Source organism: Schistocerca gregaria, chromosome 3, assembly GCF_023897955.1.
Source record: "Schistocerca gregaria isolate iqSchGreg1 chromosome 3, iqSchGreg1.2, whole genome shotgun sequence".
Classification (NCBI taxonomy): domain Eukaryota; kingdom Metazoa; phylum Arthropoda; class Insecta; order Orthoptera; family Acrididae; genus Schistocerca; species Schistocerca gregaria.
Window position 1 is genome coordinate 516,108,249 of NC_064922.1, and position 18,185 is coordinate 516,126,433.

Here is an 18,185-nt window from a genome sequence, read left to right on the forward strand (position 1 = left end):
GTAGTCTAACCCAAGGATTAAAGCAATTTTTTCTAACTGTGCATTTATCCCTTCTTTATCATATTTTTCATCTTCGTCCTGATGAAAGAATTTTAGAATTGCTACAGGTTAAATTAAAATAGTATGTATTAAACATGAATAAAACAAATTTTGTTCTCTATTAACCCTGCTCTGATAGCTGGAAAGTAGATGATCCCACTCAGTGACAGATACTAACAATACATAATATCCACTACTGCAGAGAATGCATTAACATACAGATTTTGAAATCCAAGATAATCTTCCATTTGAACTTCTCTTGAAAATTCTGTTAAATGGGTGATATCTGACAATAATAACAGTAAACAGAGAGGATATGTTGTTTTCTTAGTCTTCAATGTTGTTTGGAAGGTGCACATTACACACACACACACACACACACACACACACACACACACACACACACACACACACACACATATTCATCCATACATACACAGGCACAAGCAGACTTATTTAAGGGCAAAGAGTATGGGCAGAGATGTAAGTCGAGGCGGAAGTGTGGAAGCAAATATGATGTTGATGACAGGTGAGGTATGAGTGGCGGCAACTTGAAATTAGCGGAGATTGAGGCCTGGCGGATATCGAGAAGAGAGGATATACTGAAGGGCGAGTTCCCATCTCCGGAGTTCGGATAGGTTGGTGTTGGTGGGAAGTATCCAGATAACTCGGACGGTGTAACACTGTGCCGAGGTGTGCTGGCCGTGCACCAAGGCATGTTTAGCCACAGGATGATCCTCATTACCAACAAACACTGTCTGCCTGTGTCCATTCATGCGAATGGACAGTTTGTTGCTGGTCATTCCCACATAGAAAGTGTCACAGTGCAGGCAGGTCAGTTGGTAAATCACGTGGGTGCTTTCACATGTGGCTCTCCCTTTGATCGTGTACACCTTCCGGGTTACAGGACTGGACTAGGTGGTGGTGGGAGGGTGCATAGGACAGGTTTTACACCGGGGGCGGTTGCAAGGGTAGGAGCCAGAGGGTAGGGAAGGTGGTTTGGGAATTTCATAGGGATGAACCAAGAGGTTAGGAAGGTTAGGTGGACGGCGGAAAGACACTCTTGGTGGAGTGGGGAAGATTTCATGATGGATGGATCTCATTTCGGGGCAGGATTTTAGGAAGTCGTATCCCTGCTGGAGAGCCACATTCAGAGTCTGATCCAGTCCCGGGAAGTATCCTGTCACAAGTGGGGCACTTTTGGGGTTCTTCTGTGAGAGGTTCTGGGTTTGAGGGGATGAGGAAGTGGCTCTGGTTATCTGCTTCTGTACCAGGTCGGGAGGGTAGTTGCGGGATGCGAAAGCTGTTTTCAGGTTGTTGGTGTAATGGTCCAGGGATTCAGGACTGGAGCAGATTCGTTTGCCATGAAGGCCTAGGCTGTAGGGAAGGGACCATTTGATATGGAATGGGTGGCAGCTGTCATAATGGAGGTACTGTTGCTTGTTGGTGGGTTTGATGTGGACGGATGTGTGAAGCTGGCCATTAGACAGATGGAGGTCAACGTCAAGGAAAGTGGCATGGGATTTGGAGTAGGACCAGATGAATCTGATGGAACCAAAGGAGTTGGGTTGGAGAGGAAATTCTGGAGTTGTTCTTCACTGTGAGTCCAGATCATGAAGATGTCATCAATAAATCTGTACCAAACTTTGGGTTGGCAGGCTTGGGTAACCAAGAAGGCTTCCTCTAAGTGACCCATAAATAGGTTGGCATACGAGGGGGCCATCCTGGTACCCATGGCTGTTCCCTTTAATTGTTGGTATGTCTGGCCTTCAAAAGTGAAGAAGTTGTGGGTCAGGATGAAGCTGGCTAAGGTGACGAGGAAAAGAGGTTTTAGGTAGGGTGGCAGGTGATCGGCGTGAAAGGAAGTGCTCCATTGCAGCGACGCCCTGGATGTGTGGGATATTTGTGTATAGGGAAGTGGCATCATCATTTACATCATCATTAATTTGAACCCAACAATTACGTTTGTTATTTTCTCTGTTGCAATTCGAAATCTTCTCTATCGTCTTACTTTCTCTTTTTGTTTGTACAAGTAGTTTCACTTTTTCCATAATCTACCATACATTTTATCCTGCCTAATTATACTCAATAATACGTAATTTACTTCCAAACCATAACCTAAAAATTTTTAACGCTTTCAACATAACCGCTGCTATAAAATCCACTGTTCCAAGTTTAGAAACATTTCATGTAAACTCGTGAATACTATTTCACAGCTTCAGTTCCTTTCACCCATTAAACAACCATCTCAGCTATTTCCAACAACTTTCGTTTTATTTCCATTCCCATTTTTCCCACATAACCGATCATTTTTTAGCAGCTTCCCACAGGTTTAAACGTTATTATTTCTTCATCAAACAATTGTTAGCCTCATTCTCATAACCTGCCAGTACACAACCAGTCCTTTGAATACATTTACACACATTGTTTTCGAGATTTTTTTCGGGAAATTTTTTTCGACAATTTTTTTTCTCTCTTTGAAACTTTTTTCGAGAAATTTTTTTCGAAATTTTCCTGAATTTTCCCCACCCTTTAACGTGTTTTGGAGATAACACAACTACCTAACCTTTGCACCCATTGTTGTTCACCTACCTAAGTTCAGCACAGGATCAACATAGCTCATCTCAAACCAACTCTTTTTTCGACTTTTTTCACACCTTTGTCTCTCCCTATATATATTTCTATTTATTTTCACTTTAACCTCACCTTCTAATACCATGTCAACCTCACAACATCCCTACAAAGACCCCATTAAATTTTATTTACATTCCCTCCGCAAACATGCCTTCACCCTAGCCAGATTACGCTCCCTTATTTTATTTACTCAGGCTTGTCTGACATTTGGCATTACCCCCAAAGGACTCACACTTAATGTTCCCATCTCTGGCTGCAATCCTTCTTTCCATCAGTCCTTATACCAGTTCCAAACTGTACAATCCATAGCCCTCACCCGCCTAATCCTTCACCTATACATCGACTCGGCCAATGAACACACCCGTCAACTCCTATCCCAAATCAAAGTCCTCAATCTTTCCTCTCCCACATCCACACCGGCTGTTCATAGCATCCTCCTACAGGCCAACCGCAAATTAGAACAGCATGCCAACCTCCACCTCAAAAAACTATCCAATCTCCTGGTTTCCCACCTCCGGAAAGGCAACTCACTCACCATCCACAACCTTTCCAACAAACCTTAACCTCCTCTCATTGCACACAGACCCAGTCTCTCCCATCTACTCAATCTCCCACTTCCAGCTCCACTCCCCCCAACACCTCAAAATTCTAGTCAACACAATCTGGAACCACAACACCCCAATTCAGTAGTCAACCTTTCCTCCAAACCTCTCTCCCAATCCGAAACCTCTGTCCTATCCAAAGGCCTCACCTTCAGCCCCACTCGCAGGTTCAACCAAACTGCCCTTGTCAAAGATTTACTGTCCTACACTCATAGTCTCTGCTGGAAATATCACTTTGCCATGAAGAAAAATAATCCTGATCCCACTCCTAATGATCCAACTCCCCAAGAAACTATCCAAATTGAACCCTGCCTGGAACAGTTCCGTCCTCCATCACAGCGGGCCCCACCTCCTCTTCCTCAAAATCACCCTCTCCAAACCTTCCAGGAATTTCTCACTTCCAGCCTTGCCTCGCAGTCTTTCTTGAAAAACCTTAATCCTGCTCCCAACATCACCACAGCCAAAGCCCAGGCTATCCGTGATCTGAAAGCTGACTGAACCATCATCATTCTTCCGGCTGACAAGGGTTCCACGACCGTGGTACTTGATCGTCGGGAGTATGTGGCTGAGGGACTGCGTCAGCTTTCAGACAACTCTACATACAAAGTTTGCCAAGGTAATCCCATTCCTGATGTCCAGGTGGAGCTTCAAGGAATCCTCAGAACCTTACGCCCCCTACAAAACCTTTCACCTGACTCCATCAAACTCGTGACACCACCGACACCTCGCACTCCTACCTTCTACCTACTTCCTAAAATTCACAAACCCAAACATCCTGGCCGCCCCGTTGTAGCTGGTTACCAAGCCCCCACAGAACGTATCTCTGCCTACATATATCAACACCTTCAACCCATTACATGCAGTCTCCCATCCTTCATCAAAGACACCAACCACTTTCTCGAATGCCTGGAATCCGTAGCCAGTCTGTTACCCCCGGAAACCATCCTTGTAACCATTGATGCCACTTCCCCATACACAAATATCCCGCACGTCCAGGGCCTCGCTGCAATGGAGCACTTCCTTTCACGCCGATCACCTGCCACCCTACCTAAAACCTCTTTCCTCGTCACCTTAGCCAGCTTCATCCTGACCCACAACTTCTTCACTTTTGAAGGCCAGACATACCAACAATTAAAGGGAACAGCCATGGGTACCAGGATGGCCCCCTCGTATGCCAACCTATTTATGGGTCACTTAGAGGAAGCCTTCTTGGTTACCCAAGCCTGCCAACCCAAAGTATGGTACAGATTTATTGATGACATCCTCATGATCTGGACTCACAGTGAAGAACAACTCCAGTCCTCTCCAACCTCAACTCCTTTGGTTCCATCAGATTCACCTGGTCCTACTCCAAATCCCATGCCACTTTCCTTGATGTTGACCTCCATCTGTCCAATGGCCAGCTTCACACATCCGTCCACATCAAACCCACCAACAAGCAACAGTACCTCCATTATGACAGCTGCCACCCATTCCATATCAAACGGTCCCTTCCCTACAGCCTAGGCCTTCATGGCAAACGAATCTGCTCCAGTCCTGAATCCCTGGACCATTACACCAACAACCTGAAAACAGCTTTCGCATCCCGCAACTACCCTCCCGACCTGGTACAGAAGCAGATAACCAGAGCCACTTCCTCATCCCCTCAAACCCAGAACCTCTCACAGAAGAACCCCTAAAGTGCCCCACTTGTGACAGGATACTTCCCGGGACTGGATCAGACTCTGAATGTGGCTCTCCAGCAGGGATACGACTTCCTAAAATCCTGCCCCGAAATGAGATCCATCCTTCATGAAATCCTCCCAACTCCACCAAGAATGTCTTTCCGCCGTCCACCTAACCTTCCTAACCTCTTGGTTCATCCCTATGAAATCCCCAAACCACCTTTCCTACCCTCTGGCTCCTACCCTTGAAACCGCCCCCGATGTAAAACCTGTCCTATGCACCCTGCCACCACCACCTACCCCAGTCCTGTAACCCGGAAGGTGTACACGATCAAAGGCAGAGCCACGTGTGAAAGCACCCACGTGATTTACCAACTGACCTGCCTACACTGTGACGCTTTCTATGTGGGAATGACCAGCAACAAACTGTCCATTTGCATGAATGGACACAGGCAGACAGTGTTTGTTGGTAATGAGGATCACCCTGTGGCTAAACATGCCTTGGTGCACAGCCAGCACATCTTGGCACAGTGTTACACCGTCCGAGTTATCTGGATACTTCCCACCAACACCAACCTATCCAAACTCCGGAGATGGGAACTTATCCTTCAATACATCCTCTCTTCTCGTTATCCACCAGGCCTCAATCTCCGCTAATTTCAAGTTGCCGCCACTCATACCTCACCTGTCGTTCAACATCATCTTTGCCTCCACACTTCCGCCTCAACTTACACCTCTGCCCATACTCTTTGCCTTTAAATATGTCTGCTTGTGTCTGTGTATGTATGGATGGATGTGTGTGTGTGTGTGTGTGTGTGTGTGTGTGTGTGGTGTGTGTGTGTGTGTGTGTGTGTGTGCACACGCGCGCGCGCGCCAGTATATACCTATCCTTTTTTCCCCCCTAAGGTAAGTCTTTCCGCTCCCGGGATTGAAATGACTCCTTACCCTCTCCCTTAAAACCCACATCCTTTCATCTTTCCTTTTCCTTCCCTATTTTCTGACGTAGCAGCCGCCGGTTGCGGAAGCTCGAAATTCTGTGTGTGTTTTTTATTTATTGTGCCTATCTACCGGCGCTTTCCCGCTTGGTAAGTCTTGGAATCTTTGTTTTTTATATACAACATTAGGATAAGAATTTTTGTTAGCAATAACCCTATATGATTAAAAATATGTAAAGATGCTGAAGCCTCACCACTTCCTTCATCACCCAGCATGTTGCCCCAGCCACCACATCTGCTCTGAGTTCCATCTGGATTCAAGAGAAGAGCATTGGAGCCAGTTCCAGCTATCAGTACCATCCCACCTGTACCACAATGAAAAGAAACTTTTTGATTCAAACACAAACGGCAAAGCTTTAGCATAAGAAAGTATTTTCCTTTTACTGATAATATTTGAAATCCAGCTGATGGTATGTTCATTAAACACATATGTATCACAAACATTAGTCAGAGACTAAATCATGGTGTTATGTTGACTACTTTCACAGCATTTTGAAAGTGTAATGGGAAATGTATGGATGGCTGTAACAAAATGGTCTACCCAAAGGTTTGAAAATGGTTTCAAGATAAGATTCCAAAATAATACCAATTTACATAGCAGTGAAGAATATTGTGGAGTCCGACAGAATGGGAATAAAAGTCAAAATTTCTGTCATTTGTGAATTTTTCTTTCTTTCATTGAGAAACATATTCAGAATGAGGATGCTGTCAGACCTGGCAAGCAATACATACGAATTAACATATAATTTTAAAAACTCAAAAGTTACAACACATTTTGAAGGCTCTTTAAGAGAAATTAGAAGATATAATTCATGCTGAACGAAGGTTTATTTATAATCACTGTCAGTTCCAGCAAGATTAGATTAGATTAGATTCATTTTGGTTAAATAAATTAAGATTAAACTATAAAGCACATGTGATAACAAAAATGATTTAAGTAGTAGTTTTTTTAACACATGTTTAGTAATAATAAACATAAATTCAGATAAATCTCAGTAAAATAAATTGAAACAACACTTATATTGACACAGCTTTCATTATCAGTAACAAGATTTTAAACTTTATTCTTAGCATGCTACTAACCATAAAACGAGCAAATATCAGCTGTCGTGAAAAAAATCTCATCAGCATATAAAGTGAAAGATGACTTCGTAGGATGTTATAAATTTACATGAAGCACAATGGCATTAAATGTCTAAATATGTCAAAAGGAGAATTCAGTTACGAAGTCTATAAAGTTGATAGAAAGAATTGCTGGCCAATATTTGTCTTTAGGAGTAAAAGTTTTAGTACTGCTGACAACACACACATATAAAACTTTTAAAACTATTAATTCCATCCCCACGGAGGAAAGAGGGATAGGGTGGCAAATACTAAAAAGGAAGATAGGTCACAGACTCATGGATGATTCTGATCCCATCTGTTGTGAGGACAAGGAGAGACAAAGATAATGATGGAGACGGTGGAAGAGGGAGTCAAAGAGTGACTGTGCCAGCTTCAGTCCATAAATGATGAGGACAGACTGAGAGGTAAAGATAAATTAGGGGAAGAGAAAGGAAATTAAGAGCACAATTAACAACTAGTCAGAAAATGAGAAGGATGAAAAACCAATTAAAGAGAGAGGGAGGAGGGACAAGGAGAAGAATAAAGATGAAAAAGCAATAAAGAAAATAATTAAAGAAGAAATAATAAATAAAAAACATATGCATAAAAAACAAGAAATAATGAAACAAGGGGATGAAATATAGGAGTATGTCAGGTTGTGGGAATATGTTGGAGAGCAAATTCCCATCTCTAGAGTTCAGGAAAACTGATACTGGGTGGAAAGATCACAATAGCGCAAGTGTCGTAGCCATGCTGGAATAGATAGTAATGAACATGTGACAATGAGATCATTTATATTGTAAAACATAGTCACTGCCAGAGACATTAAATATTTGACTTTGAGAACTGATATTTGGTGCTCTTCATACACGCATGTTGCTCAAACTTTCTTGTGATATGGGCTCTGTATTTGCGTATATTAATCAAGTGCCAAATACAGCTTGCTCATTCATTTGCATCAATAAATTTGTATCCTAATTTTTCAAAATAAACTAATACATAAATAAATGATTGAAAACATGGTTCAGTCAAAATTTTGAACTTTTGCTCATCTTGCAATCTAGTGATGTCCATTATGGGTCTTGCCACTGTAATTTATTCTCACAACAACAATGAGTCAATTTAATATGATTTATTCCATTTGTAAACCTTTCATTCTGGACTAATTTTCTTTCTTGTTTCATCTTAATGTCACCACATCATGTTTTAAAAGCTCAGTAAAGCTGGTAACGTTTTTACCTGATATTCTAATACGTAAACAGTCACCAAATTTCTCATAATCAAAACAGTCTCTCAGTATGAGAACTTTTGTTGAAAACCTGTTCAGATAAAATAAGAATTTATAAAATGATAGAGTTTAGTGCTATTTCCTCCTGTGTTTCACAATATTGCCAAATTTTAAGCAGAGCAATAAATTGTTGAAGTAGCTAGTTCAGTTTCTCGCGCACATCCCTTGCACTAGCACCATGTCAGTCAAATCTCACATGACTGTTCAAGTAACATCTATTCTGTACAGAGCACTTAGAAATCTTGACCCAGTTTGAGCGCAAACAGCATTTGCTGACCCTTGCCATTTCAAATTTTTCAAAATAAATCTCTGCATAATGTCAATAGCCAAAGCTTCATCTGTAGATGTATGGCGACTTCTGTTCACTCTATGAAACAGTGTAAAAATGTTGACCTCAGCAGCAGTAGTTTAATCTGCAAATATAATACAACCTTGTATTTTTTGAGCGACGAATTTGGGAAAAGACCTAGTATTATAATCGGGTAAATATGGTGCAAACAGTATACACATCATGGAGTACAGGCATATGTTTTTGCTTACAGTGCACTTAAAGATTTTGGTCTAGGATACTAAATGTGGAAATAATGTGATTATTTATTTACTCCCCTACCTCATAAGATGCTATTAGTTGTGTATGCTGGCAGCTTTATATCTGCCATACATTTTACATCCTATCATCTGCAAACAACAAGATGTTTTCTATTTTTCATTCATATGGTTAATCAGACACCCATTTATCTGAACAAGAAAGCAGTCCACTTGAAAAGGGTCCTAAACATAAAACAAACACTGTGGTATCCCACAAAATAATAGACGACTTCATAAGAGAAACCGAACACATCATAAAGCAACAGGAAAGACTGAACACACTTGAATTCAATGCAGATCTGACTAGAAAAGTAGTTGTCAAGAAGTAAAAACACATGATCAGAAACAGCAAAACAACCACAAAATACAAGGAGCGTTCAAAAACGATTTAATGTAATAGGTTCTTATACCTTTCATGACCTACTAAACTGTGAACCACCTGAAGAAGAGCTGGAACTGGGGACTGACACACAGAGAGAGAGAGAGAGAGAGAGAGAGAGAGAGAGAGAGAGAGCTACACCCTCCAACCAGGGATGAAGTCGCACATGCCATAAGTAATCTAAAGAATAATAAGGCAACTGGAGAAAATGGTATAGCAGCCGAGATGATAAAGTGGGGAGGCAACAAAGCAATAGACAACATGACCAACATAATTCACCAGATCTTGAGAACAAAGAAGTTGGCAAAATGGTGGAAGAATGCCATTGTAATACCAATACATAGGAAGGGGGATAAGAGAGATGCAAACAACTACGGAGGAATATCACTACTAGAGGTCGGATACAAGGTGCTGTCAAAACTATTGCTCAAGAGAGTAGAAGAACAGGTTGAAAGTACAGTTGGCTTCTACGAAGTGGGATTCAGGAAGGGAAGAGGTTGTATAAAACAGATATTTATCCTGAAGCAACTGACAAAACATAGGGCCTTAAAAATCAAAAAGACAGTAATAACCTTAGTGGACTTCACAAAGGCATGTGACTCCATCAACAGACAGACTCGTTAGGATCCTGAAGAACAGAGGAATTGATCGAACTTCACAAGAACTCATAAAAGAAATTCTGACAGACACAAAAGCAAGGGTGAGATTCAGAAGAGCACTGTCAGAAGAATTTGAGATCACGACTGGTGTTAAACAGGGAGATGGATTGTCACCATTGTTGTTCAATATAGGGCTTGACAAAGTGATCAGGCAGTGGAGAGCAATAAACGAGGAAATGGTGATGCCAAAGACCCATATGGTGGACAAAAAGGACAACAGGGCTCAAGTGGACAGCCTAGCCTTTACAGATGACATAGCAACAGTAAGTGAGGTAGAAGAAGACACAAAGCCACAACTCGACAACTTAAGTAACGTAGCCAGAAAGGTGGGACTGAGGATCGCCTATAACAAGACAAAGACATTAAATACCACCGCAGACTGGGAAACACCAGAAGGCACTGTCCAAATGGTGGACAAATTTAAATACCTGGTTGATTTTATAACAGGAAGGAACAGGAGCAAGAAGGGAATAACAAAGTGGATAAAGAAGATGTGGTCAGCCTTCTGCATGATGAGAGAAATATATAATAAAAAGAATATATCCACAGAGGCAAAAATAAGCCACTACAAGGCAATGGTGAGGAATGCAGTATTATATGCTGCTGAGATGATGACACTAGGAAGAAATGGGGCAGAACAACAAGAAAAAGAAGAGAGAAAAATACTGAGAAAAATACTAAGTCCCGAAAGAAGTGGAGAGAGGTGGATGCGGAGACCTAGAGAAGAATTGTACTGGAACATGAGAACAATATCCGGGGAAATCAGACTCAAAATGATAATGTTTGCTGGACATGTAGTTAGGATGAGTATGGACAGAATGATGGAGAGAGTGTGGGAAACAACAGGGAGGACAAGGGGAAAAACAGGAACCAAGTGGGTTGTTGAACTTCAGGAGGACTATTTGGAATGGGGGATCAAGGTTGAAGGAAAGGAAAATTGAAGGAACACATATAAACCGACCAATATGCCGGAGATAAATGACAGAGAAGAATACAGGAAAAGATTAGAGTGTCACCAGTGGAGCCGACACAAGAAATGGACACTGAAGATCCCGGAAGAAGAGCGGGAGAGAAGAAGAGAAAGAATGAAGAGATTCTGGGAGAAGAAGAGGAAACTGCAGTCTACAAAGGGGCAACCCATGGTCCTACAGAGGCCATAGTGCAAGAAGAAGAAGAAGAAGGTTCTTATACCTTATAGTTTAATGAACATGGGTCAACATACATGAGATCTTCCAATATATTCCCCACCGATGTCAATATGCCACTGCCACTTCCCTGGCAACTTCACTATTGTGTTCTAGAACCACTGTTTCATGGTACCAGGCACCCACTCATGGACAGCAGCAGCAGCAGCATGTAATTCTTCATGGTTGCCAAACCTCTTACTTTACAGCTAGTGCTTCATATTATCGAATGAAGTATAATAATAGGAAGTGAGATTTGGTGAATATTGCAGGTGTGGCATAAAAGTGAAATCAGTGGCATTGCTGATGTAGGACCATGCATTGTCGTGCTGGAGGAGAACTTCTTTTGGCCACTTTCCTTGCCATCTTTGCTGAATCCTGTCTCTAAGTCATGTAAGAGTGTCACAGTGCACACTGCCATTGACACAACCTCAATGTTCTCCAGAGACTGCAATGTTGATGGATGATCAGTACTCACTTTCTTTCATACAAATTCCTTCCACTATTGAACCCAGTGATCCAATTGTAAACATTCTTTTGTGCACGAGCTTCCTGACCACAAACCACAATTAAAAGTTTATAAATAGCTGTTGTTTTGACTCTTTCTTTCCACAAAAACTATACAGTCCATGGTAGTCCTCTATCTTGTCAATAGCTTTCTCTACTTAATAGCAACAAATGCTGTCCTTTCACTACACACTGTATTCACAACTGCCATCTAGCATCTGTATTGTACACTAGAATCAGTTCAATGTCCTAGGAGATGGCCCATAGTTTGAGCGGTATTTACAAAGAATTTTAAGTCATTTCTGATTGTCCCTTGTAAAACACAAACACAATCGAAGAAAAGACCGACAGACAGCTAGTGAAAAGCTAAAGCTGGCTGAAAGGGGAACAGAGTTGGAATCAAGAAAGAGACAGAATACTTTGACAAGACATTACAATTCATCCATAGTAACAACATAACAGAACTAACAAGTGATCCAAAAACAGATACCAAGGAAATGTGCAGAAAACTCTGAAAAACATTGAAACAATCTTCACACGGACACACACTGAAAGAATGATACATAAAAATTACAAAGCCCCAACTCTGAAATAATTACCTAGAATTCACAAACTGAACATCCTAAAAAGATCTATGTTCAACTTCACCAAAGCAGCAACCAACTGTTTTGTCAAACAAATACACACAATATATAAATACACAGAAAACAGAAGCCTAAAGAACTCAAGTGAACTAACAAATAGAATAAGAAATGGAACATACCAAACGTAATAACATTAATCTCATCTGAAATAATTTCCAAGTGTATACACATTCCAACAGAAGAAGCTGTCAACATTATGGGACAACATCTGCAACACTGGCAACAAACATATAAGTGATGTCAATCACATCATGCTCATCAGAAAACAAAACTATTTTCTTCAGCAACATGTTTCACTCTCAACAACAATGACTACCTATGAGATCCACAATTCCCGGCCTCTTTGCTGAGATATTCATGAATCACACAGAAAACCAAATTTTTGACAAAATTTTAAAACTAAAGCAGTACAAAATATAATGCTGGTGCCATTATGCAGATGTAATCTGCCTAACAGACGAACTACACACTCATATAAAAGAACTTCATAGTAGCTTAAACACTATCCATCCACAAATACAGTTCACCATCAAGAGACAAATGGATGAAAGAATTAATTTCTGAGACCTCACCATGCACAAGAGAAACAACAAATATGACTTCTCAATATTCAGGAAGCCCACAACCACCAGCACAATTAGTCATATCAATATAATCACCCTATAACACATAAACAAGCCAATTTCAAATATCTACTACACACACTGAACAGAACACCTATTAACAACACGACATCCTGTACACAAGAATGGACATGATGCACTGACAGTAGATGAAATTTATTTATTTATTTATTTATTTATTTATTTAGCAGCTTACGATGTACATCTATGGAGTAAGTCCAAATACATATTTGCTTTGTCAGTTTTCCAATAAAATACATTAACTTTTACTGATTCTAACTATAGTTTTGCTAAGATAACTAATACATTTTAGCCACAACATTTCTGAAAATTAACATCATAGTTACAAAATTTTATGAGGCATACATGTTCTATGTACCTAAATTACAGAACATTTAATTGCAATAATTCTGTGCTATGGGTCCATCATTTTATTTATACAAATGTCTGCTTGTGTCTGTGTATGTGCAGATAGATATGTGTGTGTGTGTGTGTGTGTGTGTGTGTGTGTGTGTGTGTGTGTGTGCGCGCGCGCGTGAGTGTACACCTGTCCTTTTTTCCCCCTAAGGTAAGTCTTTCCGCTCTCGGGATTGGAATGACTCCTTACCCTCTCCCTTAAAACCCACATCCTTTCGTCTTTCCCTCTCCTTCCGTCTTTCCTGAAGAAGCGACCTTTGGTTGCAAAAGCTAGAATTTTGTGTGTATGTTTGTGTGCCTATCGACCTGCCAGCACTTTTGTTTGGTAAGTCCCATCATCTTTGTTTTTAGATATATTTTTCCCACGTGGAATGTTTCCCTCTATTATATTCATATCATTTTATATATACAGTATAATACAGTCACATAGCACATAAATTTTCTAGATCCCGTTTTGTTTCCATTTATAAAAAAAAATTAACAACAATAATACTGGAGAAAAACAAATTTTTAGATAAATATAATGCTGTTAAGAAGTTAACTCATTTTACTTTTTCTTTTTCTCTATACCTGTGAACATTTTTCTTTTAGTGTACTATGCCTGTTTGCTTCAATTATTTTCGTTTGAAATAAATTCTCTGATTGAATATATCGGGTTTTCTAAGAGCAGTTGTTTGATTGACTGTTTAAACTTATCCTTCAATTTGCCATTAGTAATGTGTGGTGGTAAAGAGTTGTACAACTTTATTGCCATTCAACCACTGTTTCTCTCATATTGAGTTGTGTTATGCTGCAGAATTCTTAATTTCTCGGTGTTTCTGGTGAGGTGGTGGTGTACATCTTCATTTTTGTTGAGTTTATTTTTATGATCCCAAGCAAGGAGCAGAATTATATATAACTATATTGCAGGGGTTAATCGTGTATCTCGCGATGCTCCATTACAACCTACAATGTGAAGGGTATAGTCACCCAGTTTATATCTTCTGAGATACGCTCGTCGAGGCGTTGGTTTAATGTGCGGATGGATATGTGTGTGTATGTGTGTGCGAGTGTACACCAGTCCTTTTTTTCCCCTAAGGGAAGTCTTTCCAATCCCGGGATTGGAATGACTCCTTACCCTCTCCCTTAAAACCCACATCCTTTCGTCTTTCCCTCTCCTTCCTGAAGAAGCAACCATCGGTTGCGAAAGCTAGTAATTCTGTGTAGAATAGTATTCCACCTAAGAAACAATAATATTTTCAGCAAATCACAGTTTGGACTTCAGAAACGTTTTTCAACTGAGAATGCCATTTGCATGTAAACTCTCCAAATTTTACAAGCATTAAATAATAAAATAGTGCCAGTTGGTATTTTCTGTGACCTAATCTAAGGCATTTGACTGTGTGAATCACAACATTCTCCAACATAAATTAAGTTTTTTTGGGATTTATGGTAAACCCAACCAATGGATAATATCATATCCAACCAAAAGAATGCAGAAACTTGAATGTAGTTAACTCAACCATTAGAGACCAGAGACATTAAACTACTGGGAAGGAATCATGTATTGGCTCCATTTTAAGTCTTCCATAGTTCCTCATATTGATCTTTCACTTAATATACAAGAAGCAGAATTAGTTCTTTTTGCAAATGACACTAGTATCATAATTAATCCAAGCAGAAACAGGAGAAATAGTAAATAATGTTTATAAAAGTACCACTGACTGGTTTTCTACAAATGTTATTACCCTCAATTTTCGAAAGACACAACAAATTCAGTTCTGCACCTGTAGGAGTACTACATCAATGATAAGGATAACACATGGTTAGGAAATAATAAATACAGTAGAAACTTCAAAATTATTAGGTGCCCATGTTGATGAGAATTTAAAGTGGAAAAAGCATATTTTGGAACACCTAAAACAAATTAGTTCTGCCACATTTGCACATAAAATCATTGCAAATCTTGAGGAGAGACCAGTCAGTAGGCTGATTTGGCATATTTTCACTCATTAATGTTCTGGGTAACTCATCTTCATTAAAGAAAATCTTCATTGCTCAAAAAGAGCTGTAAAAATAATATGTTGTGCAGATCTATGATTATCTTGTAGGCATCTGTTTAAAGAGTTGCACATTCTGACTACTGAATCACAGTGCATTTATTCCCTCATGAGGTTTGTTATAAATAATCCACTGCAGTTCAAAAGGAACAGGGAAATATATAATTAAAATACCAGAAGGAAAAATGACATTCATTACTCCGAATTTAGGTTGTCTTTAGTACAAAAAGGTGTGCACAATGCTATAACTAAAATTTTTGATAGCTTGCCCAGTGATATAACATGGCTGATAGATAGTAACATAAAATTTGAAAAGAAACTGAAGAAGTTTCTCCTTGACAACTCCTTTTATTCCACAGAAGAATTACTGCTGCTGTAATGTGTAAAATGTGATGAGTAGGAATTATTAACATCTGGAAAAACCACACATTTATAAATGTTCAGCATCTAGAAACATTTAAAATTTAATTTGCAATGTATATGTAGCATGATTCATTCTCCTTGACAACTACATCTATTCCCTATTCCATAGAAGAATTTCTACTACTGTAATGTGTAAAAGATTGTGGATAGGAATTACTAATTCACGTCTGGAAAATGCCTTTATAAATGCTTAGTAAGCAGGTATAATTAAAAATTAATTTGTGATGTGTATGTAGAATGTCTTGCAAATGATCCATGGAATGTGAAACTAATTAACTAACTTGATTTTTAATATCTGGGGATTTTCAATTCCCTGCCTGATGTCTGCCAGTAAGCTGTTATAAATTTTTTATACCACAATATAAAACTACATTGTGAACTCTACATAGGCACACATAGCAAATGTGGACAATGTTTTTGTGGAAATCGTGTATGGTTTGGATACAATAGAAATGAGGTACAAAATGGTACATTAGACTTACACTTTACTGGATGAATGCACGCACAGGACACAAACATGGACACACATGTGGGTGCTAAGAATCAACTGAAGTCTCTTACCAAGTCACAGATATTCCACTTATAGTACATCAGTAATGTGTGCTCAGTGTGCAGAGCATGGAAGGGAAAATGAGAGTGGGGTCTGCGATTGTTGACATGATGGGTACAGATGCGTATTCCTTGTTCCCATTTTTACGAGACAAAACTGGGCCTCTTCTCAAAGTGACGCTATGCAGATGCATGTAACCAATTGTGTCATGGCTGGTACTTTTGTGAAATATGACTAGACCATTTCTCAAAGTCGCAATGAGCGTGGCATGAGAGCTGAACAGATGGTATTGTTGTATCGGACACAGGAAGTGTCCAGTGTCTCCACACGATTCCAGTGGTATGAGTCAATAGATTGGGGAGAGGGGAGGTGGGTTGGTGACGAATGATGTTGCATGCCAGAGATACTTTGATCAAATTAAACTGATGGCATTTGTTGATGGGGAAGTGCAGCTGATGTGAGTGGCTAATTTATTTGCTGGAACTAACTTCGATGGACAAGGTCTCCACAGAGGCCATCCGAGGCAGAGCAGGGGCTGTTGGCAGGCAGTAGTGCACGATACCAATGGATACCAATGTGTTTCAGATCATTGCTGAAGGAAGTGTGGGTGGTGTTTCAATTGCAACGTTGTGATGAATTCCTATAGTGAAGAGGCACCAAAATTGTTAGTGACAGTTGAAGGTGAATTGCACAATTGAATGTAGTCAAAAAGGTGTAGTGTTATGTTCAACTCCACCAATGTGTCCTGAATATGGCATCCTAAAGCATTTTATCAAACTGTTGTAGGTGTGTAATAGTTGAATGTGGAACCAGGTGAACATACGTGGTGTGGTCAGTGTTGTTATGTGAAGATTGGCAGAGGGCTAGCTGAGCTCTTCACACAGAAGAGACATGGTAAAAGTGTGAGTTGTACAGCTGGAGGCACATGACGGATGATGCCAGTGAGAGGCTTGTTGGTTGGCAAGCAGGGTGCGGTGTACTGACATGTGTGCTTCTCCATGTGTGCAGGGAGAGTGACAGCATGGATGCTCGGTGGAACGATGAATGGGTATCAGACTTTGGATGGGTGAGACTGGTTAGTGGGACCACGGCCTACCGTGCACTCCCACTCTTGTCGCCATGACAGCTGTGTGTCAAGGCTATGAGCTGCTGATGCACCATGGCAGGGACCAGAGGAAATGTTGTTGTTATATTTCAGAAGCAACATTTTCTCTGTACAAAGTGTGTCAGCATAAGGCAGTCAAAGTAGTGTTGTAAACCACCGAGAGCTTGTCATCTGAGGAAGCCACACTCCATGAGTGTGTCAATGGATATGTGTTTGTCTCCCTGTTTTTTGTCTTCAATAGCTGATGTACCAACTAGAGCTGGAGGTGCCAGGGTGAAAGGTCCTGGGATGCAGCAGCCCGTGAGGTGGAACTGGCATAAAAGATCCATCGTTAGGTCTTATTTAATGATGTCCTTAACAGAGAAAGTCCATGTGAGGTGGGGAGACAGTGACCATTGTCAGGTCCAGCTCATGGATCCATGTACTGTAATCAACGAGCTGTCAGCATGTAGTTGCAGTGCCGTAGGTTAGGTGTTTGTTGATTTGCCACCAAGTAGTAGAAGATGGATGTTGGAACTGATGTGTGAAGAGGCAGGCAGTGTGGTTGGAAACACAGCTCTCAGAAGTGGGACCAGCAGAGTCAAAAGCTCTGTGGAACACTCGTCAGAGTACAAGTCAATGAGAAGATCATGTTTATGTGTGTAATTGGGATGTGAAATCTGGTAACAGTCATTATCGGTAGAGTGGGTGAAGATCTGCTGCTGTGTAGAACATTAAGGTGACTAGAAGTCTTCAGAACAG

The 18,185-nt window shown here is 40.4% G+C and overlaps 1 protein-coding gene across 3 annotated transcripts in view; it reads right to left on the minus strand.

Annotated features, from left to right (window-relative positions):
* The window catches only part of LOC126356176 (N-acetyl-D-glucosamine kinase), a 199,925-nt gene that overhangs the window by 38,335 nt on the left and 143,405 nt on the right, over positions 1 to 18,185 (minus strand). For all 3 annotated transcript variants that reach the window (XM_050006938.1, XM_050006939.1, XM_050006940.1), the window contains exon 5: positions 6,129 to 6,239. In XM_050006938.1, coding sequence (XP_049862895.1) covers positions 6,129 to 6,239 — 111 coding nt within the window. The remainder of the gene's footprint in view (positions 1 to 6,128; positions 6,240 to 18,185) is intronic.